Genomic DNA, 26,704 nt, shown 5'->3' with positions numbered 1-26,704 from the left:
AAAAAGGCACATGCAGTCACGTGGTCCACGAAAAAAAAAAGGGTTGTATTACATTAAAATTAGTTATCAAAATTTCTGGCTAATTTTAATGGCTGATTTTGGTGTATAAATAACCTTTCTCGAAAACGAAATAGGAAATTGAGATAGTCAAGTAGATACTCTACAACAGTGCAGTCGGGAAGTTCCAAGTTTGTGAAGCTAATCCTTTTCGCCGTCGTGGCCGCCGCTAACCTCTCTTTAAGTTGTTATGGAGCAGCCACATGATTATTACGAGAGGAAGAGGATGCCTTTAAGAGTCACCATAAACGCCCCGAAACGGCTGCTGTCTTTGACGGTAACGCAATCGCAGTCGCTGCCGTTTCTTCCGGATGAACTCATCAGAGAAATTTTGCTGAGGCTTCCAGCAAGGTCACTGCTTCGGTTACGAAGAGTGTGCAGTTCATGGAAATCCCTAATTTCCAGCTCCCAATTCGCCAAAGACCATCTTCAACACTCAACCGCCGCGGATCCAAGTTTGAGTGGGCCACGAGTTGCTTATCATCATTTTTGCCACTACGGATTTGGAGATTTCTCCTTACGCTCCTTGATCGAGAACTCTTCCAAACCCACGGAAGTCGTTCTCTTCGAGGAGAGACGTAACTACAAGGTTATTGGCTCTTGCAATGGATTGCTGTGCTTGCTGTTTAATGATGCTGGCATCAACACCTGTGTCAGGTTGTGGAATCCCTGTACTGGATTATTGACAACCCCATCGGTGGAATGTGGGGATTTCTTATCGGATCGCGGCTTCGGCTATGATCATGTGAATGACAAGTACAAGCTTGTTGTGATTGTAAAGCAGAGGCGGAAATATACAACTAGAATTTATACATTTTGCAGCAACCCTTCCAAGAGAGCCATTCAAGGTATCCCATTTCGCAGCATAAATGGTGATGGTAAAGGGGTATTTGTGCCAGGCACAGCCACTCTTAATTGGATTCGTAGGGATGCCATCCTGGGTTGCTTGGTTTTTTCCCTTGACTTGGTGAAAGAGACTTTTAGTGAGTTTTCTCTGCCCCTCAATGATCCGGATGATAAAACCTATATCTTCCTACGGTTATGTGTGCTGAGGAACTGCCTTGCATATTGTTTTAATCATGAGACTCATTGGTTCGTGTGGGTCATGAAGGAGTATGGAGTGCCTAAATCTTGGACTAAATTGGCCATCATCCCCTGCCATCCGCGTCTATCCAATTATTGTTTTCGTCCATTGTATATCTGGGGAAACAATATTCTTGTGGCGGTTGCATTAACTTCAAAGATAGTTCTGTTTAATTTGGATAATGGTAGCTTTGAATTTCCTGTATTGAAACCTACTCCTTCAATAAGATGGTCCGTCTTTATTTATCACGAAAGCTTAGTTTCACCACCATATCCTGTCCTTCCAATTAGCTCATCCCAAATTCAGTTAATCAAACGCTAACGGACAAGCTGTCTTCTGAATAATGGTTTGATTCTAGTCAACTCCTATGCCTTCTTTATGAGTTTTGACTTTGAGAATTTATCTGTTCTTATTGCTTTTCTAGTTTAGTGATTATTTATCTAGTTTTTTACAAAAGTATACTACCTGTTATGATTATTGCCAATTTCATATTCACATGCCCAGGCTGGATTTGTAGGATTAACCCATGTCTACAACCTCTTCCAAGTGAATTCCTCTATTGGTAATGGCTTCCCCCCGCTATTTAGTTTCTAGCTATTCTTCTAGTTGAATGATTTATTTATATAGTTTTTTCAGACTTGGTGTAGGGCTGTAAAACTATACTTTCTGCTGACATGATTGTTCCCCATTGCTAAATCACAATGTCACAGCAATTTTTCTGCTTTATTTAGGATATTAATGAATGACTATCATTTACTGGTGTTCTTTTACAATTAGAGTTAATTTTTTCTAGTATCAAATTCTATTTTTATATGACAAGTTATCATTTTTAGGGTTAAATTAAGGGAAGAAAGAAAATCGAAACTGTAATATCCCATAATTTAATGACTACAGTTTCATATTATGTTCTTCCATGTTGGTTTTCAACATTTTGGTTTTTGGATTGATACCTAGAACTGGTTTTGTCCATTGGATAAGAAATAAACAATACATGTATGATCTATAGTATTAAGATATTTGAATTTTGGGCACAAAATCATCATCAATCAATCTTATACTGGTAAAACCGAAGCAAACCCATTAATGCAGTTATATTCTTTTTCCCTTGTTATGATGAATAATAACTTGAATCCTTCGTAGAATCAACATACTTAGCTAGTAGAAGAAAATGATACATTGCTAATGAGCTTGAAAGTTCAATGGATAGACTTGGAATCGGAATCTTAATGTTTTTAGTTGTTTTGTACTTCTTCAAAATTCTCTTGAACATTTAGTTTTGGGTTTTTTATTTAAATAAATTAATAGAAGAACCAAATTACTCGATTTTCCTAAATAGATTTCGAAAACGTGATTTTTCTTACCGTGGGACGATTTATGCATGAAATGCATTGTTCAAAAACACATAAATCGTCCCAGGCCTTTGTGTTTTACAAAATGCATATAAATCGTCCTAAGCTATCATGAGTTGTGTTTTTTTATCCTAAAGCTCATTGTCCTAGCACGATTTATGTGTAATTAGTCACCCCTCAAGACCCTAGCACGAATTTATGTGTTACTATGGTAAGACACATTAGGCTGGGACGATTTACATTCAAAAACACAAAACTCATAACCATGGAATAATTTATGTGCTAAAAGAGATTATAAATAAAGGAAAACCATGAATATACATCCATAGTTAAGTTGAGAGTTTTAAGAAGATGGCTGAAAATGTGTTTTTGTAGTTCATTACCAGAAAAAAATTAATGAAAAGGTGAGGGTGTAACGTTCAGTAGTAAAAAGCAAGTAAATTCTTCAACGAGTTTAGAGGATTTACGAAATAGTATATTATAGAAGTAAATAAAATTACAATAAAAAGTAAATATGTTATATATAAAATTTTTATTTGGTTTTATTCATATGAATTTTATTTATTTTTTATTGTAATTTTATTTACTTCTATAATATACTATTTCGTAAATCTTCTAAACTCGTTGAAGTATTCCAACCTGCTTTTTACTACTGAACATTAGACCTCATCACTTGTGTTTTCATTAATTTTTTTCTTGGTAATAAACTAGCAAAAACATACTCCCAGTCATTTTCCCAAAATTCTCAACTTAACTATGGCTCGATATACATTGTTTTCGTTTATTTATAGCCTCTTTTAGTACATAAATTGTTCCATGGTCATGAGTTGTGTTTTTTAATGTAAATCGTCCCAGTCTAATGTGCTTTATCTTAGTAACACATAAATTGTGCTAGGATCTTGAGGGTGACTAGTTACACATAAATCGTACTAGAATAATGAGCTTTAGGGTAAAAATCGTAACTTATGGTGACCTAGAACGATTTATATACATTTTGTAATACATAAAGGTCTGGAATGATTTATGTGTTTTTGAGCAATGTATTTCATGCATAAATCGTCCCAAAATAACATGATTCGTATATTATTTAAAACACAAAAGTCTAAAACGATTTATATATTATATAATTTAGGAAAATCATATTTTAAAAATTCATTTAGAGAATCGAGTAATTTGATTCTCCTATTAATTTATTTAAATAAAAAAAGCTTTTAATTTTTCCCGTTATAAAAGAATTTACATGATATGAAATTACCATGAATGAACATTCACATTATGAACAATGTTAAATAACTTAACCACATAAAAGATACATCATAGATTAGCAATTGAGCTTAACACTATAGTCATTACATTTAATTACTAAAAAGCTAATGTGCCAATGGCAAAACAGATTTATGTAGAGAAAATAGTAAAATACATATTAATTAGGAGAAAGGAAAATGTATACTGATACACTATATTTGGCGGTGCTTAACTCGATCATGGTTAGTTTCTCTACGGGAATGGATTTTTTCAATTTTTTTTTCAATTAAGAAAGTAAAGTGTAATTTCTAATTCTTCAATACTTTCTCTTTTATGCCTTCTCTTAGTCCTTGTTCATGTCCTGCCCCAACGCTAAGACCTTGGTTCAAATGAGAGGCTCAATCCAAAGAATTGACCCTCATTCTACACCAACATTCCTCAAGAAGTCGGTTCTTACCACGACTCACTCCAAAGAAGTCAGGAATGAAGATTAGTTGGCAGATAACCCTTATTCAAATAGGTAACTGCTCCTAGAATCTCTCAACCCACTTCCAGGAGTCATATCCCAACTTCTCTAAGATAAAGGGACGGTTATCCTCCTTAAAAGATGGAACTACTTCAACGGTAGTTATTGGTTCACCACTATAAATACACTGACACCCCTCATGTATCTTTAAGTCCCAATACTCTCTAAACTTGCTTAGACCCTTGTTGACTTGGGCATCAGAGTGTCTTTGCAGGTACCACCCTCCATTTTTCTTACACACACAAGTCGGGCGGAGGCCCAAGAACACAAACCTGCTCGGGGGCTCCCATCCTCAGACGATTGGGCCAATCCAACGAGTCCAGCTCCTTAATCTCCGGTTACCCAACGTAACATTGGCGCCGTTGCCGGAGACCCGAGAGATCACCCTTTGATGGCGGACAATTCACCTGAAGATGGCCACGCCACGACTGATTCAGAACAAGAAAATCTGAACACCAAAAATAATGACGCAGATATGACCCTCCATCACGAAGTGGACGAACAACACAGAGAAGGTACATCTGGGTTTCAAAACCCAAAGGTAAACTCTTCGGAGAAACGCGAATCAGGAAAAGAAGGACCACCCCACGCAGCTGAGCTAATGGGACTGGTCCACGGCCACCAAGGGCGGTTGGAGCAGCTGGAACAGGAATTAGAATGACAACGAGAGGAAAAGAAGAATTTGAGAGAGGAGATAGAGTGACGAAAGGAGTTAGAGGAAAAACTCCTGAAATTAGAATCTTCCCTTAAAAGTCTGAATTCTCGTAACGACCAAGAAGATTCGCCCTTGGGAGGAGAGGACCCGTTCAGTGAAGACATAATGAGAGCAAAAGTTTCAAGGAACTTCAAAATTCCTGACATGGACCTTTATGATGGGACCATAGACCCAAAACATCATTTGAGCAATTTTAAAATTCGGATGTATTTGGCCGACGCTTCTGACGCCACTCGCTGCAAAGCTTTCCCGACCACTTTGACGAAAGCGGCGATGAAGTGGTTCGACGGTCTTCCCCCAAGGTCGGTGAGTAGCTTCGACGACCTCTTGCGCAAATTTCTGATGTGGTTCTCCATCCAGAAGGACAAAGTAAAGCACGCACCGAGCCTCCTAGGCGTAAAACAGGAGGCAGGAGAACCTTTAAGAGACTACATGGAAAGGTTCAATAAAGTGTGCCTGGAGATCCAGGACCTGCCCACAGAAGCAGTAATAATGGGCCTAGTAAATGGACTCACGGAAGGCTCTTTCTCCCAGTCCATATCAAAAAAGCACCCGACCTCCTTGAGTGATGTATAGGAAAGAGCTGAGAAGTACATCAACATGGAGGAAAATGCTAGATTGCGAGAGCCAAACTGGCGACCGGGGCACCCTCACTCATCAAAAGAGAAAGAAAGAGAGCCCAAGAAAAAAGAGGAGGTCAGTCTCGAAAGGCCAAGAAGATATCACTCTTATACTCTTCTAAAAGTTTCCCTAGTTGATGTATACAGGAAAATCTGTCATACTGAAAGACTACCACCCCTAGGCCCGTTAAAAATAAAAAGGGGGGGGGGAGCCGCGGCGATTACTGTGAGTACCATAAGATGTATGGTCACTCGACGAACGATTGCTACAACCTTAAAAATGTGATAGAAAAGTTGGCCAGGGAAGGTCGACTTGACAAATATCTCATAGAAAGGTCGGACAATCATGGCAAGAGAAAGCGAGACGACGGGGACCGAAGAGTCCCACCACCACAAACCCCAGAAAGACATATACATATGATCTCAGGGGGATTTACAGGAGGGGGACTCACTAAATCATCCCGCAAAAGACATCTAAAGCGAGTCTACCAGGTCGGGAACGAAACGCCCGACCTCCCAACCATCTCATTCACCAAAGAAGATAGGCAGGGGGTAATCCCTGGACGCGACGATCCAGTGGTGATAACCATGATCCTGGCTAATGCCCATCTTCACAGAACTCTAGTAGACTAGGGGAGTTTAGCTGACATCCTCTTCAAACCAGCATTCGACAAGCTAGGGTTGGATGAAAAGGAGTTAAAAGCTTACCCTGATACTCTGTATGGGTTAGGTGACACGCCAATAAAACCACTAGGATTCATACCCCTTCACACGACTTTTGGAAAGGGAGAAAAATCCAAAACTCTGAGCATAGACTTTATAGCCGTCGACGTTGGGTCCGCATATAATGCCTTGATCGGCAGGACTACCCTAAATCGGCTTGGAGCAGTGGTGTCCACCCCTCACCTTTGCATGAAATTCCCAACACTTGAGGGGATAGCAACGGTACGAAGAGACCAGAAATTGGCGAGAAAATACTACAATGAAAGCCTGAACCTGAGAGGAAAGGGCAAGGAAGTCCACACCATAGAGCTAAGCAGAGCAAGATCCAAAAAAGAGTTGCAGCCGCAACCGGGAAAAACCGAAGAAATTCAGGTCGGCGAGGAGGTAGAAAAAATACCAACATAGGAGCCAGCCTAGAGGAAAACCTAAAGCAAAGGCTGACAAAGCTCTTACAAGATAATTCCGACCTCTTTGCCTAGAAAGCCTCCGACATGCCAGGGATAGATCCCGAGCTCATGTCCCACAGGCTCTCAGTATATCCCAGGTCGCGACCTGTATAGCAACGAAGGCGTAAGCTCAGTCCATAACGGGCTCAAGTGGTGGAAGAGCAAGTACAAGCGCTCTTAGAGGCCGGCTTCATCAGGGAGGTCAAGTATCCGACATGGATAGCAAACGTAGTACTAGTCAAAAAGCAAAACGGCAAGTGGAGGATGTGCGTTGACTATACCGACATGAATAAGGCGTGTCCCAAAGACCCATATCCACTTCCAAGCATTGATACTCTAGTAGACTCCAGCTCAGGGATACAATCAAATCCTGATGTATAAGTCAGATCAGGAAAAAACATCATTCATCACGCCTAGAGCAAACTACTGCTACGTGGTCATGCCTTTTGGATTAAAAAATGCCGGGGCCACATACCAAAGGATGATGAATAAGGTATTTGCTCCCCACCTCGGGAACCTAATGGAAGTTTACATAGACGACATGCTGGTGAAAACCAGGGAGGAGACTGACCTCTTCACAAACCTCTCGCAAGTCTTCAACACCATAAGGTTACATGGGATGAGGCTAAATCCTGCAAAATGCACATTCACGGTGGAGGCTGAAAAATTTTTGGGATTTATGCTAACGCAAAGGGGGATCGAAGCAAATCCCGACAAGTGCAAAGCCATCCTAGAAATGAAAAGCCCGACTTGACTAAGAGAGGTTCAACAATTGAATGGCCAACTTGCTGCCCTCTCCAGGTTCTTGGCAGGATCAGCATTAAGATCCCTTCCACTGTTCTCTTTACTAGGAAAAGGATGCCAATTCGAATGGACTCCAGAGTGCGAAGAAGCATTCCAGGAGTTCAAAAGGTTTTTAAGCCAACCTCCAATTTTGACCCGACCTATAATGGGAGAAGAGCTCGTCTTGTATTTGTCCGTAGCAGACAAAGCTGTAGCATCAGCTCTAATATGGGAAGATGAGGTCGGGCAGTATCCTGTATACTTCACCAGCAAAGTTCTACAAGGCCCTGAACTAAGGTATCACATCCTCGAGAAGTTTGCGTACGCTTTGATTGTAGCCTGTCGAAGGTTACGACCTTATTTTCAAGCTCACAAAATAAGAGCCCGAACGAACCAACCCATGAAGCAAATCCTCCAGAAGACGGATATTGCGGGAAGAATGGTTCAATGGGCTATAGAACTATCCGAGTTTGACGTAAAATATGAAACTTGGACAGCAATAAAAGCCCAGTGCCTCACCGACTTCGTAGCAGAATATGCAGGAAACCAAGAGGAAGAATCCACTACATGGGAGTTATACGTAGATGGATCCTCAAATAAAGTAGGAAGCGGTGCGGGCATAATACTGGCCAACGAAGGGGGAACTCAAATAGAAGTCTCCCTAAAGTTTGACTTTCCAGCTTCTAATAACCAGGCAGAATATGAAGCCTTGATTGCAGGACTAAAGCTGGCAGAAGAAGTCGGTGCGACAAAAGTCGTAGTATACAGCGACTCTCAGGTGGTGACCTCTCAGATAAATGGAGAGTATCAGGCTAAAGACCCCAACATGAAGAGGTACTTGGACAAAACCTTGGAGCACTTTAGGCGCTTTGCAGAAACCGAGATCAAGCATATAACTCGAGATCTCAACAGCAGAGTAGACGCCCTCTCCAAGCTAGCAAGTACCAAACCAGGGGGGAATAATAGAAGCCTGATCCAAGAAACTCTCCAAGAACCCTCTGTAGCAAAAACAGAGGTTAAACAAGACGTTCTCGAAGTTTCCGGATTAGACCTCGGGTGGATGAATCCCTTGATTGAATATCTAAAATTTGACATCCTACCCAAAGAGGAAAAAAAAGCTAAGAAAATCCGGAAGGAAGCTACACTTTGGTGAAAAATATTCTTTACAAAAGAGGAGTATCGACACCTTTGTTGAAGTGCGTCCCAACCTCAAGGACGACAGAAGTCTTGGAAGAGGTCCACAATGGTATCTACGGAAATCATCTCGGAGCAAGGTCCCTGGATAGAAAAGTCATCCGAGCCGGCTTCTACTGGCCGACATTGCAAAAAGAGGCCACCGAGTTCGTGAAGAGATGTCAACCATGTCAAATGCATGCAAACTTCCACATTGCTCCCCCCGAGGAGCTCATAAGTATAACTTCTCCATGGCCTTTTGCTAAATGGGGATTGGACCTGTTAGGACCTTTTCCCCAAGCTCCAGGACAAGTAAAGTACTTAATAGTGGGAGTAGACTACTTCACGAAGTGGATAAAAGCAGAACCTTTAGCCACCATCACCGCTTAGAGAAGTCGAAAATTTTTCTACAAAAACATTATCACAAGGTATGGAGTACCTCACTCCATCACCACGGGTAATGACACCCAGTTCACCGACTCAATCTTCAGAAACCTAGTAGCCAGTATGAAGATCAAACACCAATTCACCTCGATAGAACATCCACAAGCAAACGGACAAGCCGAGGCAGCCAACAAAGTTATACTGGCCGAGTTAAAGAAAATGCTGCAAGATGCAAAGGGAGCTTGGACTGAAGAACTCCCCCAAGTATTATGGGCTTATCGGACGACGCCTCAGTCTGCCACAGGGGAAACACCCTTCCGACTTGCCTATGGCGTAGAAGCCATGATACCAGTAGAAATCGACGAGCAAAGCCCAAGGGTGATCTTCTACAACGAGGTCGGGAACATACAGGGGCACAAAGAGGAACTTGAACTGCTCCCTGAAATCCAAGAGCAAGCCCAGATAAGAGAAGCAGCATTGAAACAAAGAATGACTACCAGATACAATAAAAAAGTCATTCGAAGAAGCTTTACCCCAGACGACTTGGTTTTAATCAGAAATGATATTGGAGTCAACAAAACTGGGGAGGAAAAGCTCGCCGCTAATTGGAAGGGACCATACAAAATTAGGGAGGTCTTAGGAAAAGGCTATTATAAGGTGACCGATTTAAACGGCACCGAGCTACCCAGGTCGTGGCATGCTTGTAACATGAAAAAGGTACTATAGTTAAAAGCAAACTCCACTCCCTGATGTACCCTTTTCCCAACTTCATGGTTTTCTCCCCAAAGTAAGGGTTTTTCCTGGAGGGGGGTTTTTAACGAGGCATCAAAGTGGAGGCTAAGGGATGGCAAACTATCAAAAACCCTTAGTAGCAGTAAAGTACCTTTGCAAATAAATAAAGATTTTTTTACAATACCTCTTATAGATTCCTTCTCACTTTTTTACTCTTCCTACGAAACGCGCCGACTTAAGCTCGACAAAGCGTGAAAATCCTATGAACCGACCTAGATGGTCGTCAGGATAAAACGACGAGGTACAAGTCGGTGTAAAGAGGTTATAAAAGTAGATCGTAAAAGAACTCGGAAAGTAGCCGACTAACAAGTCGAAAAACCGAGGAAGAACGAAATGTATCACAAAAATAGCCTAAGTTACGAAAACTCAATAAAAGCAAAATTGAGTACGAGGAATATCAAAAAGAGATAAGTAAACCCATCGAAAAACCAAAGGCGAAAACTGTCCCAAAATTTTGAGAAAAGTTCAAGATAACTTAGAGAAAGGACAGGACAGTCAGCCCAGGTAAAAGCTTTTTCAAAGAAAAAGATTAAAAAAAAAAGGTTTTCAAAACCTAAACAGAAAGCATGCAGGCCAACACAAAGATAACCTAAAACCTTATCCAAAAAATGGTATTTTTAGATATTTTGTTTGTGGCCATAAAAGGCCGAAAGAAATGTAAGCAAAGTACCACCACAGCAATATAAAAGAAAAATTGTTTAAAAAACGGGGAGACCCACAGGCCGGGCCCCCATATAGCCATAATAATTTTAGTTAGACGAAGGAAAGTTATCATCACTAGAGCTAGGGAGAGTAGTCGGATCGCCACCAGAGCCAGGGAGGAAAGTCGGAGCACCGTCAGGATCAGGAAGAGAAGTCGGAGCAGCACCAATGGAAGACGGAGCAAGCTGATCGGGACCCTTCTCAGGAGCCTTTGAAGAACTCGAGGCATCTTCTGGTTGGGGAGGGGATTCCATTATCCTCTGCTCCCGAGTCTTCAGCTCGGATTCGGAAACAGGTCGGGGAGGAGAAACGATAGCCCCATCAACCACAATCTTATCAGGATCTAGAGGAGAAAGATCCAGGTCTGGAGCAATAACCCCGACATGTTCCTTGAAGATCCTCCAGGCCTCCTTGGATGCCTCAGCAATGGAGTCCTCCAGATCCAAATAGGCCTGCCGACACCTCGCTATCTCCTTCTTCAGGTCCACATGATCCTCAAACAAACTCATATAGCTCTGCTCCGCCTTCTCCTTCAGGCCCTCCGCCATGGCACACTGGCCCATTAACTTCTTCTCCCTCTTCCGAAGACAATCCCTCTCCTCCTTCAACTCGGCAACCTCTATCTTCAACCGCTTTTTCTCTTCTTGATATAAGAAAATTCTCCCCTCTAACTCCTCAACTTTCAGGGATGAACCCAAAGAGTTGAGGGGAGTCTTCTAAAAAATATCCCAATTAGCAGCATAAAGGGTGATGGTAGAGGGGTATTTTTTCCTGACACCACCGCCACTCTTAACTGGATTCGTCCCCAGAGCACCCTGAATTTCTTGGTTTTTTACCTTGACTTGGTGAACGAGACTTTTACTTGGTTTTCTCTGCCTCTTAATAATCAGTATAATAAAACCATCTTCCAACAGTTATGTTTGCTGAGAAACTGCCTTGCATGTTGTTTTAATCATGAGAAAATTCATTGGTCTGTATGGGTGATGAAGGAGTATGGAGTGCTTCAATCTTGAATTAAATTGGCCATCATCCCTTGTCACCAGTGTCTATCTTCGCGTCTATCTGGTGATCATTTATGCCCATTGTATATCTGGGGAAATGTTATTATGGCAGTTGCATCGTATTCAAAAATAGTTCTTTATAACTTAGATAATGACAGCTTTGAATTTCATGTATTGGAACCTACTTATTCGTCTTCCTCAATTGGATTGTATGTCCTTATTTATCACGAAAGCTTAGTTTCACCATCATATCGTAACCTTCGAAGTAGCTCATCTCAATTTAGGTTGATCAAATCCTAGTGTAGGAGTTCTCTTCTAAATGGTTTGTTTCTGGTCAACTCCTTATAATTTATTTTTTTGTCATTATTTTTAGTTATTAATTTATTTTTTTTGGTTTAATAGTTTAATAACATATTTTTAGTTTATACTTTTAAATATTAATGGTTAAATAATAACATGATATTTTTTTTAAATTAGTGATTTATTTATCTAATTTTTAAATATTAATTTACTGTAATGATTATTTCCTATTTCATACTTCATATTCACATACGGATGCTGGACTTGTAAGAATGACCATCAATCCATCATTTACTAGTATTCCTTTGCACTTACATTGTAATTTAAGTGAATTCTATGGTACCTATAATTTAGTGTTTAATTTATTTTTTATAATAAATTTTGAATATCTAATAATTATTTTTTATATTTTTAAATTAAATATTAATTTTTAACTATTTTTAATAAGTTAGACAAATAATTTTAGATATGATAGCAATCACCTCTAATTTAACCCTGAAGATGAAGATGATATAAATTGTAGTAAAATTAAAGTAATAATTCCATTAAAAAATAGTTGATTAAGTTTTTATTTTGGTGACTAGTTGATTAAGTTAAAAGTTGACCAAATATATAAATTGTCTTGTCAAACAAAACTATTATTCAAGAATATTTTGTTGTTACTGGAATACTGGAGATCTATTTTGTCAAAATATGTACTTTTTGAGTCCCAAAATAATTATTTATTATCATCTTTATTTGCACAGTTAATTACACGTAAAATATTATATTGCAGATGCATACAAAATATTGTCTATTAAAAAAGCTTTTCTAAAGCATGGGCTGCATATTTTTTTCTTTTTTACTAATATAACAAAAAGAAAAGTAATTCACAAAGTGAGAGTCTCGTTGATGTCTCAAATATATGAATATATACAAAATTGAAAACAAGTTAAGTTAGCTGTGAATTCTTCAAACACTCAAAAATTTTATAAGTTCTAATGATATATGAGCATAAAATAAAGTTAATAGATTTCATTTTTTTTTATGCATTTAAATATGAGAACTATCACTTTAAATATGATCTGAACTGCTACCATAATTAGAGTTCTTTTCAAAAAATCAAACTAAAAACTCAGATCAAAGTTTACTAGTTTGGTTTTTTGAACTGCCTTAGCTTTTATGGAGCTATCCACGGCTCTCCTAATGAATCAACTCTTTAATAATATTGTTGTTATTATTCTTTTTTCTTACCTACACAATCACAAATTAACCCATCATTTCTTCTTGTAACTTTTGTATCCAATTCAAATTCTTTCTGTCATCAAATTTTATATTAGAAATTTCAAAGAAAAACGAAACTAGATTTATGTAGAGTGCATGAATCAATTTGACTCAAATCCATTAATAAAAAAATCAAAGATATTTAAACATGTAAAATGTAGAGAAAAAACTTATTTAAAACTTTGCTGTTGAATAATACGATATACTGAAATCAAGAGAGACATAATCAAATGAATTATATGAAAGTGATAGAGTTTTGATCATCGTGAGAGTTATAATGAATAATTTTGAGTAAGAATGATCCACCCAGCCCTTACTTACTCGAGATGGATAATTCATTTTGAGTTTATTTGGTTGAAATTAAGTTTATCAAAAAGATATTTTTTACCAAAAAAATATTTTTATTATTTTAATATATTTGACAAAATTTTAGTAATAAAACATAAAACAGTTTATGTTAAAAAAAAATAGCGGGATTAATTTTTAAATTTTGTTTGGTTATTTAACTCTTTTAGAAAGGCACACTTAGTCACGTGGCCCACGGGAAAAAAAAAAAAATAGGAAATGGAAATAGTCAAGTAGATACTCTACTATAGTGCAATCGGGAAGTTCCAAGTTTGTGAAGCTAAACCTTTTCGCCGTGGTGGCCGCCGCTAACCTCTCTTTAAGTTGTTATGGAGCAGCCACATGATTATTATGAGAGGGAGAGGAAGAGGAAGCCTTTAAGAGTCACCATAAACACCCCGAAACGGCTGCTGTCTTCGACGGTAACGCAATCGCAGCCGCTGCCGTTTCTTCCGGATGAACTCATCAGAGAAATTTTGCTGAGGCTTCCAGCAAGGTCACTGGTTCGGTTACGAAGAGTGTGCAGTTCATGGAAATCCCTAATTTCCAGCTCCCAATTCGCCAAAGACCATCTTCAACATTCCACCGCCGCGGATCCAGGTTTGAGTGGGACACGAGTTGCTTATCATCATAGTTGCCACTACGGATTTGGAGATTTCTCCTTACGCTCCTTGATCGAGAACTCTTCCAAACCTACGGAAGTCGTTCTCTTCAAGGAGAGACGTAACTACAAGGTTATTGGCTCTTGCAATGGATTGCTGTGCTTGCTGTTTAATGATGTTGGCATCAACACCTGTGTCAGGTTGTGGAATCCCTGTACTGGATTATTGACAGCCCCATCGGTGGAATGTGGGAATTTCTTATCGGTTCGCGGCTTCGGCTATGATCATGTGAATGACAAGTACAAGCTTGTTGTGATTGTAAAGCACACGGGGAAATATACAACTAGAATTTATACATTTTGCCGCAACCCTTCCAAGAGAGCCATTCAAGGTATCCCATTTGGCAGCATAAAGGGTGATGGTAAAGGGGTATTTGTTCCTGGCACCGCCACTCTTAATTGGATTCGTAGCCATGCCATCCTGGGTTGCTTGGTTTTTTCCCTTGACTTGGTGAAGGAAACTTTTAGTGAGTTTTCTCTGCCCCTCAATGATCCGAATGATAAAACCTTCATCTTCCCACAGTTATGTGTGCTGTGGAACTGCCTTGCATATTGTTTTAATCATGAGAAAACTCATTGGTTCGTGTGGGTTATGAAGGAGTATGGAGTGCCTAAATCTTGGACTAAATTGGCCGTCATCCCCTGCCATCCGTGTCTATCCAATTATCATTTTCGTCCATTGTATATCTGGGGAAACAATATTCTTGTGGCGGTTGCATTAACTTCAAAGATAGTTCTGTTTAATTTGGATAATGGTAGCTTTGAATTTCCTGTATTGAAACCTACTCCTTCAATAGGATTGTACGTCTTTATTTATCACGAAAGCTTAGTTTCACCACCAGATCCTGACCTTCCAAGTAGCTCATCCCGAATTCAGTTAATCAAACCCTAACGGACAAGCCGTCTTCTGAATAATGGTTTGATTCTAGTCAACTCCTAAGCCTTCTTTATGAGTTTTGACTTTTGAGAATTTATCTGTTCTTATTGCTTTTCTAATTTAGTGATTATTTATCTAGTTTTTTACAAAATTATACTACCTGTTATGATTATTGCCAATTTCATATTCACATGGTCAGGCTGGATTTGTATGATTAACCATCATTTACTAGTGTTCCTTTGCGCTTACAGTAAATTTATGCTTGCTATGAAGATCTGACCTTAGATTCAAACCTATTATTTTAGGGTAAAATTAAGGGCAGAGAATGTAATATGTAATTTAATGCGTACCATTTCCTTTTAATTTTGTTGTTTTTGGATCCAAAACTGGATGCTTTACCCATTGAACCAGATGAAATATGCTGATAATTGGTGCATGAATGATCCATACCATAGTATGGGCATCTTCAAATTATGGATTCATGGTCATAAATGATTCTTTTATGACTAAACAAAATCAAAATTAATACTTTTTTATTTTTTATTTCTTGTGATAAATAAATGATTACGAGCTTTCAATGATCAACATACTAGGAAGTGGGAAAATGATGTATTGATACATTTGTTTTCTCTCTGGGTGGGCTAAGAAATAATATGAACTTCTGAGGTACCAACCTGGTGATATAAGTTATCTGTTCTTGCTGAGTATTGAAGAACTGGAGCTTAAAACAAATGGAAGAGTTGAAAAGATGATTTTAACAAACAAGTCGAAAAGCCATGTCACAAGGAAAAAGAGCTTTTCTGTTCTTAATTATGTAGATATCCCTTTTAGTTCTAGACCCTATCTTATGACCAACAGTCACATTTGTCATGTTTTTGGCCAACACTCATTTTTTTATATTAGCCCTCAAACACTGCTCGGGAATAACTATTTAGAAACTTTCATCGACTAACAAACTTAACCAACTCGTCTTGTCAAAGAATAATATGAACTTCTAAGAAATTAACCTGATGACTTAAGTTATTTATTATTCTTGAATATTAAAATGATATATTTTTATGAATATATCACATAGTTTGTTTTCCCCGCCTAATCATAGAGATATGTATTGTCATTTCAAAATACTGCAGTTATGTGTGCTGAGGAAGAGTTGATACGAGATTTTAACAATGGAAGAGTTGATACGAGATTTTAACAAACACAACGATAAGCCATGTCATAAAGAAAAAGAGCTTTCATTTCTCTGTGTGGTTGATGAAGGAGTATGGAGTGTCTGAATCTTGGACTAAATTGGCCATTATCCCACAGTACCTTAGCATACACGTTATTCCACTGTATCTTTGGGAAAATGATGTTCTTCTGGGGACTGCAGCTCCTTATTCAAGAATAATTAGGTATAACTTAAACCATGGCAACTTTAAGTTCCCTGTCATTGATGGCCACAGGGATGACATGATGAAAGTTGCTCCTTTGTCTAAGCACTCGATGGCGGCGAAGCGATTCCATATTTATCATGAAAGCTTGGTTTCACCATCACACTGTGGTCTTCTAAGTAGCACATCTGAAATGCGTTGGATCAAAGTCATAAAAAACCCATGTCTACAATTTCTTCCAAGTGAAATCCTCTATTGGTAAAGGCTTTTCCGCTCTATTTAGTTTCTAGCTATTCTAGTTGAATGATTTGTTTATATAGTTTTTTCAAACTTGGTGTAGTGCTGCAAAACTATACTTTCTGTTGACATGATTGTTCCCCATTGCTAAATCACAATGTCACAGCAATTTTTCTGCTTTATTTAGGATATTAAAGAATGAATAGTGTTCATTTACAATTAGAGTTAATTTTTTCTAGTATCAAGTTCTATTTTTATATGACAAGTTATCATTTTTACGGTTAAATTAAGGGAAGAAAGTAAATAGAAACTGTAATATCCCATAATTTAATGACTACAGTTTCATATTATGTTCTTCCATGTTGGTTTTCAACATTTTGGTTTTTGGATTATTACTTAGAACTGGTTTTGTCTATTGGATAAGAAATAAGCAATACCATGTATGATCTATAGTATTAAGATATTTGAGTTTTGGACACAAAATCATCAGGGTTTTTTACTTAAATAAAATAAACCAATACCAAAATTACTGGATTCCCCTAAATCAAATTTTGAAACGTAAATATCCTCTTTCTACTATTATATAAATCGTTCCAAGAGCATGAGGATTATATAATATGTTAACCATGCTACCCAGAAACGATTTATGCATGAATGACCTAGGAGAATAAGGAGTAAATCGTTACAGGGTTATAGATTTACGTGATTTTGAGCTAAAAGACAAAGGCTTGGCACTATGAACGTGTTAAAGCAAATCCTCTCAAGCCTGTCACGATTTATATATAACAGGGTATTTTTATTTATAATATTTTAATTTAAATTATATCTATTTAAATTTTAACTTTAAAAAAAAAATATACTTTTTTATAATTTCAATTATTAATTTTATTAATAAGATTAAATTAAATTAAAAAAAATACTAACAAATTATAATAAAAAAAGTACTAAATTTTAATATATAAATTTAATTTTTTTTTAAAAAGTCTAAAGGTGTTAAAATATATAATTTTGCATAATATAAATTTATGTGTTTTTGAGTAACATAAATTTAAGTTTTTATAAAATTTTTAGCACATAAATTATTCCATAGTCATGAGCTTTGTGTTTTTGAATGTAAATCGTCCCAGCCTAATGTGTCTTACCATAATAATACATAAATCGTGCTAGGGTCTTGAGGGGTGACTAGTTACACATAAATCGTGCTAGGACAATGAGTTTTAGGATAAAAAAATGTAACTCATGGTGGCCTAGGACGATTTATATACATTTTGTAAAACACAAAGGCCTGGGATGATTTATGTGTTTTTGAGCATTGTATTTCATGCATAAATCGTCATGATTCATATATTATTTAAAACACACAAGCTTAGGACAATTTATATATTATATGATTTAGGGGAATCACGTCTTTAAAATTCATTTAGGGGAATCGAGTAATTTAGTTCTTCTCTTAATTTATTTAAATAAAAAGCCTATTTTTTATATAATAAATAAATAAAAAATATTTTTATATTGTTATACTCAAACATAATTAATAAATAAAAAAATATTTTTACATTAAAATACTCAAATATAAAATTACTTTTATATTTTAATAAAATCTTTTAAATAATAAAAAGATAACTCGAACAATTTTTTTTTTCTAAAAGTTCATCAAAATAAGTCCTAAATGCTACTCAGATTTTAATAAAACTGATGGCCTAGACTTTTCTAGAGTGAAATAGATACTATACTATAGTGCAGTTGGGAAGTTCTAAATTTGTGAAGCTAAACCGTTTCGCCGTGGTGGCCGCCGCTAACCTCCCTTTAAGTTGTTATGGAGCAGCCACATGATTATTACGAGAGGAAGAGGAAGCCTTTAAGAGTCACCATAAACGCCCCTAAACGGCCGCTGTCTTCGAGGGTAACGCAATCGGAGCCGCTGCCGTTCCTTCCAGATGAACTTATCAGAGAAATCTTGCTGAGGCTTCCGCCAAGATCACTGCTTCGCTTACGGAGAGTGTGCAGTTCATGGAAAACCCTAATTTCCAGCTCTCAATTCGCCAAAGACCATCTTCAACATTCAACCGCCGCGGATCCAAGTTTGAGTGGGCCACGAGTTGCTTATCATCATTATTTCCACAACGGATTCGGAGATTGCTCCTTACGCTCCTTGGTCGAGAACCCTTCCACACCTACGGAAGTCGTTCTCTTCGTGGAGAGCCGTTACTACACGGTTATTGGCTCTTGCAATGGATTGCTGTGCTTGCTGTATGATGTTGTTGGCATCAACACCTGTGTCAGGTTGTGGAATCCCTGTACTGGATTATTGACAACCCCATCAGTGGGACGTGGAGAATTCTTTTCAGTTGGCGGCTTCGGCTATGATCATGTGAATGACAAGTACAAGGTTGTTGTGATTGTAAATCACATGGGGGATCATACAACCAGAATTTGTACATTTTGCCGCAACCCTTCCAATAGAGCCATTCAAGGGATCCCATATAGCAGCATAAAGGGTGATCGTCAAGGGGTATTTGTGCCTGGCACCGCTACTCTTAATTGGGTTTGTCAGCATGACACTCTGGAGTACGTGGTTCTTTCCCTTGACTTGGTGAAGGAGACTTTTAGTGAGTTTTCCCTGCCTCTCACTGATCCGGATGATAAAACCTTCATCTTCCCACAGTTATGTGTGCTGAGGAACTGCCTTGCATATTGTTTTAATCATGCGAAAACTCATTGGTTCGTGTGGGTCATGAAGGAGTATGGAGTGCCTAAATTGGCCATCATCCCCTGCCTTCCGTGTCTACCCGATTATCCTTTACTTGCGCTTCTAGATGATTATCATTTACGTCCATTGTATATCTGGGGAAACAATATTCTTGTGGCGGTTGCATCAACTTCAAATATAGTTCTGTATAATTTGGATAATGGTAGCTTTGAATTTCCTGAACCTACTCCTTCAATAGGATTGTCCGTCTTTATTTATCACGAAAGCTTAGTTTCACCTGACCTTCCAAGTAGCTCATCCCAAATTCAGTTAATCAACGCTAACCGACAAGCTGTCTTCTGAATAATAGTTTGATTCTAGTCAACTCCTATGCCTTCTTTATGAGTTTTGACTTTTGAGAATTTATCTGTTCTTATTGCTTTTCTAATTTAGTGATTATTTATCTAGTTTTTTACAAAATTATACTACCTGTTATGATTATTGCCAATTTCATATTCACATGCCCAGGCTGGATTTGTAGGATTAACCATCATTTACTAGTGTTCCTTTGCATTTATAGTAAATTTATGCTTGCGATGAAGATCTGACCTTAGATTTAAACCTATTATTTTAGGGTAAAATTAAAGGGAGAGAATATAATATGTAATTTAATGCGTACCATTTCCTTTTAATTTTGTTGTCTTTGGATCCAAAACTGGATGCTTTACCCGTTGAACCAGATGAAATATGTTGATAATTGTTGCATGAATGATCCGTATGGCATCTTCAAATTATGGATTCATGGTCATAAATGATTCTTTTATGACTAAACAAAATCAAAATTAATACATTTTTCTCTTTTATTTCTTGTGATAAATAAATGATTACCAGCTTTCAGTGATCAACATATAGGCAGTGGGAAAAATGATATATTGATACATTTGTTTTCACTCTTGGTGGTCAAAGAAATAATATGAACTTCTGAGGTACCAACCTCTGGTGATATAAGTTATCCGTTATTAATGAGTATTAAAGAATTGGAGCTTAAAACAAATGGAAGAGTTGTTACGAGATTTTAACAAACAAACGATAAGCCATGTCATAAAGACAAAGAGCCTTTATATTCTTAATTATCTAGATATTCCTTGTAGTTCTAGACCCTATTTTATGACCAACAGTCGCATTTGTCATCTTTTTTGCCAACTCTCATATTTTTTTATATTAGCCCTCTAACACTGCTCGGGAATAATTATTTACAAACTTTCATCGGCTAACAAACTTAACCAACTCGTCTTGTCAAAGAATAATATGAACTTCTAAGAAATTAACCTGATGACATAAGTTATTTCTTAAAGTGATATATTTTTATGAATATATCACATAGTTTGTTTCCCCGCCTAATCATAAGAGATATGTATTGTCATTTCAAAATCCTGCAGTTGTGTGTGCTGAGGAAATACCTTGCAATTTGCAGTGAACATAGAACTCATTGCTCTGTGTGGTTGATGAAGGAGTATGGAGTGTCTGAATCTTGGACTAAATTGGCCATGATCCCACAGTACCTTAGCATACACATTATTCCTCTGTATCTTTGGGAAAATGATGTTCTTCTGGGGACTGCTGCTCCTTATTCAAGAATAATTAGGTATAACTTAAACCATGGCAACTTTAAGTTCCCTGTCATTGATGGCCACAGGGATGGCATGATGAAAGTTGCTCCTTTGTCTAAGCACTCGATGGCGGCGAAGCGATTCCATGTTTATCATGAAAGCTTGGTTTCTCCATCACACTGTGGTCTTCTAAGTAGCACATCTGAAATGCGTTGGATCAAAGTCATCAAAAACCCATGTCTACAATTTCTTCCAAGTGAATTCCTCTATTGGTAAAGGCTTTCCCCCGCTATTTAGTTTCTAGCTATTCTAGTTGAATGATTTATTTATATAGTTTTTTCCAACTTGGTGTAGGGCGGCAAAACTATACTTTCTGTTGACATGATTGTTCCCATTGCTAAATCACAATGTCACAGCAATTTTCTGCTTTATTTAGGATATTAAGGAATGACTATCATTTCCTGGTGTTCATTTACAATTAGAGTTAATTTTTTCTAGTATCAAGTTCTATTTTTATATGACAAGTTATCATTTTTAGGGTTAAATTAAGGGAAGAAAGAAAAACTGTAATATCCCATAATTTAATGACTACAGTTTCATATTATGTTCTTCCATGTTGGTTTTCAACATTTTGGTTTTTGGATTGATACCTAGAACTGGTTTTGTCCATTGGATAAGAAATAAACAATACATGTATGATCTATAGTATTAAGATATTTGAATTTTGGACACAAAATCATCAACAATCAATCTTATATTGGGAAAACCGAAGCAAACCCATTAATGCAGTTATATTCTTTTTCCTCTTTATTGATTTGTTATGATGAATAATTAACTAGAATCCTTCGTAGAATCAACATACTTAGCTAGTAGAAGAAAATGATATATTGCTAATGAACTTGAAAGTTCAATGGATAGGTTTGGAATCGGAATCTTAATGTTTTTAGTTGTTTTGTACTTCGCCAAAATTCTCTTGAACATTTAGTTTTCCCCATTATAGAAGAACTTACATGATATGAAATTACCATGAACAAACATTCACATTATGAACAATGTTAAACAACTTAACCACATAAAAGATACATCATAGATAAGCAATTGAGCTTAACACAATAGTCATTACATCTAATTACTAAAAAGCTAATGTTGTGGCAATGGCAAAACAGATTAATGTAGAGAAAATAGTAAAATACGTATTAATTAGGAGAAAGGAAAATGTATACTGATACACTATATTTGGTGGTGTTTAACTCGATCACGGTTAGTCCCTCCACAGGGATGGATCTTTTCAATTTTTTTTTTCAATTGAGGAAGTAAAGTGTGATCTCTAATCCTTCAACGCTTTCTCTCCGATGCCTTCTCTTAGTCCTACTTATAAAATTAATGGTGAGAGATTATACTTTACCCTCTCAACAAATTAAAAAAAAATTGAGAGGATCCATTCCCGTCTCTTCACTAGTCATTCTGCACTTTGACATTTTACTTGATCACAGTCAACTCTTTTGTCTATCAAAACCTTCTATTGATCAACATTTTTCATACGTAACCATCTACCAACTATCAATAAAAGCACCATTTGTTACACGTATAAAACCTCAAAAGAACCAGAATTCAAAAGCTAGCTATTGAAACAGAAGAGTCTAAAACTTTTATCCTAAGTTGCCTCTCTATTGTGGGGCTGGATATGGAAAAGTTAAATGAGAGCAATTTCTATAATTATTGAAAGGTACACATTTACCCTTAAGTTTAGATTGATCAATAGTAGGTGAGATTGGAGTTTATGTTCAAGAGAAAATATTGTTTGTTCTTCTTTTTTGTTTATTCTTAGTTTCTTACTGAGGTACCAGTGGTCATGTTGACAAAAGATATTCAACATTAAGCAATGCCACATAACCATATAAATACTTGGAGAATATATACATTTATTAAATATTATTCGTTATTCATGAAGATTAAAACAACAGTTTTTCATAGGCACATCACATAACTGAGGTCTTTTTTTTTTTGTGGGTGTCCTCATAACTGAAGAGCTTAAAAGAAAGAAAAAGGTAAGAGTTTAAACAAGATTATTAAAAATAAGTCACTGTGTAGATTAAGACTCAAATAACAAAATTCTTATATGCCTTAATTATCCGGATAATAGTTAATTTTTCTAATATAAGTTAAATTCCTTGTATAAATTTTATAGTTTTCTTATAAAAAAAAGTGGGTGGATAATTTGGAGCTCAAAATTCCAATAGGGAAACACACTACCGATTTCAAAACCTAATTCTCATTTCTTAAATAGATAGAGTTTTGTTTCTTTTAAATACAGACATTAATTCACTATGTGTTTCCAAAAAAAAAAATAGTGAGATTAATTGTTAAATTGTTGAATTTTGAATTTTATTTTATTCAACTCTTTTTTTGAAAGGCACACTCATGTCACGGCCTTGGACACACTCCAACGCTACCGTGCCGGCACTCGGACTTACTCAACCTCTTGAGCTAAGACCAAGTCAGCCTAACCCTCAATACTTAGCAAGAAAGCTAAGAATATAAGAGAACACAAGAGAAAGGAAGCTTTGGTGAAAGAACACTTTATTGCTCAAGTGTGGTTACAAATGATTCACACACACCCAAACTCTAACTCTCATCCCTATTTATAGCCATCCACCTCCTCAATGGATGGTTAGGATTAAATCTAATCAACGGTCCAGATTAATCATCCAGAACCTTCTTTACAAATATCTATCCTACCACAACTCTCTAAATGTTTCTAGATTATTCCATATCACTCTTTATACTTCTATATACATCTACACTCTTCTAGAATACTCTATGACCTTCCAGAGTCTTCTAGAACCTTCTAGGGTATTCCGGGACCTTCTAGGATATTCTAGAACGTTCCGGAACCATCTAGAGTATTCTCAAACACTCCAGAAAACTATTCAAACACTGTTAAATCTAACCTTCTAAAATTTTGATAGTCGATGCATAGCCTCAATGAACCATCATGCTTCTTTTGGAATAAGACTGGTGCGCCATAAGGTGCCTTCGATGGACGGATGAACCCAGCATCTAGCAAATCCTTGAGTTGCTTCTTCAACTCCTCGAGTTCTGGCGGTGCCATTCTATACGGTGTTGAGGCGGGCAGCTTTGCTCCTAACTCCAATTCAATCTTGTGGTCCACCTTCCTCCTAGGTGGTAGTTGTTTTGGCAACTCGGGAGGCATCACATCCTTATTTTCTTCAAGGACTTCCTTGATTTTGGGAGGAGCGTCTTCTCTTTCAAGTGTTGACTCCTCTTGTAGTAGAGCCAAATATGTAATCTCTCCCTTCTTGAACCCTTTCTTGAGTTGCATAGCGGAGAGTATCGGTGGTCCTCCAACTTTAGAGACTATAGGGACCATGCATGGAGACCCTTTCTCCATGACGCATACTACGTCGTAGTATGACATAGGTATTATATTTGCCTTCCTTTGCAAATCGAGCCCGATGACTATTTTAAAATCGTCCATGGGTGCTACTGAGAAATCCACAAGGCCCTTCCAAGAACCAAGAGTCATCTCAACCCCTTTTGCTACTCCCTTAAGGGGTTCACCCTTGGTATTCACGGGTTTGAACCAACCATTTTTTTCGGTAATCTTCAACCCAAGCCTCCTTGCTTCATCAGGCGTGATGAAGTTGTGTGTAGCACCAATGTCGATCATAGCCATGACAGGTTTTTCATTGATAAAGGCTTTGACATACATCAAGCCTTTCTTTTCTACAGTATTCATGAGTTGGATACATCCATGGTCACGAAAGCCTTCTTCTTTTCCATGTACTCTTTCTTTAAAGATTATTTTCCTTCCTTCTTGGTTGAGAAACTCTTCCCCTTGTCTCCCCCACCTTTAGTAGAACTAGGTTTGGAGGAAGACTTGAGTTTAGAGTCTCCCCTATGAAACTCAGTGAGTAATTCGACTACCACGATGGCCTCATCGACATCCTTAACATTCCTTCTTTGTAGTTCTTGTTTTGCCCAAGGTTGGAGTCCATCAATAAAAAAAAAACAATGCATCCTCTGATGCTAAGTTGGGGATTTGAAGCATGAGAGTAGTGAACTCCTTTACATAGTCGTTAATCATACTCTTGTGCTTCAACTCCCTCAACTTCTTCCTTGCTTCATAAACCACATTCTCAGGGAAGAATTGTCTTTTCAATTCCCTTTTGAATTCTTCCCATGTGGCTATGTTGCAAGTGTAATACTCTATGACCTTCCAGAGTCTTCTAGAACCTTCTAGGGTATTCCGGGACCTTCTAGGACATTCTAGAACGTTCCGGAACCATCTAGAGTATTCTCAAACACTCCAGAAAACTATTCAAACACTGTTAAATCTAACCTTCTAAAATTTTCTGTGACACTCAGCCCACGGAATAAATAGTGCTGAGCCTTCGGAGGTGAAAAGTTTGTGTCCCTCGGTAGTCACTCTCCCTTGAAGTTATGACGAACAAGAAGCCTTTGAGAGTCATCAGAAATGGCAGGAAACGGCTGCTGTCTTCAGCGGTAACGTCATCGCGGCCACTGCCAGTCCTTCCAGATGAACTCATCAGAGAAATCTTGCTGAGGCTTCCGGCGAGGTCGCTTCTTCGGTTACAGAGTGTGTGCAGTTCATGGAGAACCCTAATTTCCAGCTCCCAATTCGCCAACGATCATGTTCGACGTTCAATTGCCGCGGATCCATGTATGAGCGGGCTACGAGCTTTTTATCACTATCCTCAGCTCTTCCCCTACAAAAAGATTGGAAGATTTCTATGTACGATCCTTGTTGGAGAATCCTTCCAAGCCTACGGAAGCGGTTCAATTCGAGGGAAAAAGTAGATACAGAATTACTGGCTCTTGCAATGGATTGCTGTGGTTGCATGAGGCTTCCGGCGACATGAGAAACCATGCCTATACTGGATTGGCATCCTAATCGCTGGGAATTGGGGCTTCTTAATAGCTAGCGGCTTCGGCTATGATCATGTGAATGACAAGTACAAGCTTGTTGAGATTCTACATGAGATAACGAAATGTGCAATCAGAATTTATACATTTTGTCGGAACCCTTGCAAGAGTGCCATTCAAGATATTCCAATTGGCAGCATAAAGGGTGATGGTAGAGGGGTATTTGTGCCTGGCACCGCCACTCTTAACTGGATTCGTTCTCATAGCACTATAGATTTCTTGGTTCTTTCCCTTAACTTGGTGAACGAGATTTTTACTGAGTTTTCCATGCCCCTCAATAATCAGTATAATAAAACCATCTTCCCACAGTTATGTTTGTTGAGGAACTGCCTTGCATGTTTTAATCATGAGAAAATTCATTGGTCTGTATGGGTAATGAAGGAGTATGGAGTGTCTCAATCTTGGACTAAATTCGTCATCATCCCCTGTCACCCGCGTCTTTCTTCGCGTCTATCTGGTGATCATTTACGCCCATTGTATATCTGGAAAAATGTTATTATGGCAGTTACATCGTCTTCAAAGATAGTTCTTTATAACTTTGATAATGGCAGCTTTAAATTTCCTGTATTGGAACCTACTTCTGCGTCTCCCTCAGTTGGATTGTATGTCCATATTTATCACGAAAGCTTAGTTTCACCATCATATCGTGGCCTTCAAGTAGCTCATCTCAAATCAGGTTGATCAAACCTTAGTGTATAAGCTCTCTTCTAAATGGTTTGTTTCTAGCCAACTCCTTATAGTTTTTGTTTTTTTTTTTTTGGTCATTAATTTAATTTTTTTT

The 26,704-nt window shown here is 37.7% G+C and overlaps 4 protein-coding genes across 6 annotated transcripts; all 4 read left to right on the top strand.

The window, feature by feature from the left end:
- On the top strand, positions 171 to 17,033 carry LOC107616522 (F-box/kelch-repeat protein At3g23880-like). 2 transcript variants are annotated; one of them, XM_021112280.1, is made up of 2 exons: positions 171 to 276; positions 13,867 to 15,486. In XM_021112280.1, exons 1-2 carry the CDS (start codon positions 248 to 250, stop codon positions 15,059 to 15,061), a joined length of 1,224 nt encoding a protein of 407 aa, XP_020967939.1. In that variant the 5' UTR covers positions 171 to 247; the 3' UTR covers positions 15,062 to 15,486. The 2 variants fall into 2 exon arrangements, with proteins under 2 accessions (XP_020967939.1, XP_016173958.1); XM_016318472.2 differs by lacking the exon at positions 171 to 276 and adding an exon at positions 16,177 to 17,033 and having other exon boundaries at positions 13,700 to 15,086.
- LOC107616520 (F-box/kelch-repeat protein At3g23880-like) lies at positions 186 to 21,669 on the top strand. Of its 2 annotated transcripts, none has more exons than XM_021112282.1 (2): positions 186 to 1,487; positions 20,857 to 21,669. In XM_021112282.1, exon 1 carries the CDS (start codon positions 248 to 250, stop codon positions 1,460 to 1,462), a length of 1,215 nt encoding a protein of 404 aa, XP_020967941.1. In that variant the 5' UTR covers positions 186 to 247; the 3' UTR covers positions 1,463 to 1,487; positions 20,857 to 21,669. The 2 variants fall into 2 exon arrangements, with proteins under 2 accessions (XP_020967941.1, XP_020967940.1); XM_021112281.1 differs by lacking the exon at positions 20,857 to 21,669 and adding an exon at positions 1,646 to 2,155.
- On the top strand, positions 18,473 to 19,708 carry LOC110266723 (F-box/kelch-repeat protein At3g23880-like). The gene has a single exon (XM_021111686.1). The coding sequence runs from the start codon at positions 18,473 to 18,475 to the stop codon at positions 19,706 to 19,708; it is 1,236 nt and encodes a 411-aa protein (XP_020967345.1).
- LOC107614836 (F-box/kelch-repeat protein At3g23880-like) lies at positions 25,420 to 26,604 on the top strand. Its single transcript, XM_016316967.1, has 2 exons — positions 25,420 to 25,660; positions 25,844 to 26,604. The coding sequence occupies exons 1-2, from the start codon at positions 25,420 to 25,422 to the stop codon at positions 26,602 to 26,604; spliced, it is 1,002 nt and encodes a 333-aa protein (XP_016172453.1).

The sequence above is a fragment of the Arachis ipaensis genome, chromosome B09 (genome assembly GCF_000816755.2).
Source record: "Arachis ipaensis cultivar K30076 chromosome B09, Araip1.1, whole genome shotgun sequence".
NCBI classification, from domain to species: domain Eukaryota; kingdom Viridiplantae; phylum Streptophyta; class Magnoliopsida; order Fabales; family Fabaceae; genus Arachis; species Arachis ipaensis.
The sequence above is the reverse complement of the archived record's forward strand: the minus strand, read 5'-3'. Positions and strand labels throughout refer to the sequence as shown.

Excerpts from the sequence above, each read along its gene's own strand:
- LOC107616522 (XM_016318472.2), top strand. The coding sequence starts at position 13,838 with ATGGAGCAGCCACATGATTATTATGAGAGGGAGAGGAAGAGGAAGCCT.
- LOC107614836 (XM_016316967.1), top strand. The coding sequence starts at position 25,420 with ATGACGAACAAGAAGCCTTTGAGAGTCATCAGAAATGGCAGGAAACGG. Across the intron at positions 25,661-25,843 it reads TTCAATTGCCGCGGATCCAT|GCTTCCGGCGACATGAGAAA; the intron begins GTATGAGCGGGC and ends TGGTTGCATGAG.
- LOC107616520 (XM_021112282.1), top strand. The coding sequence starts at position 248 with ATGGAGCAGCCACATGATTATTACGAGAGGAAGAGGATGCCTTTAAGA.
- LOC110266723 (XM_021111686.1), top strand. The coding sequence starts at position 18,473 with ATGGAGCAGCCACATGATTATTACGAGAGGAAGAGGAAGCCTTTAAGA.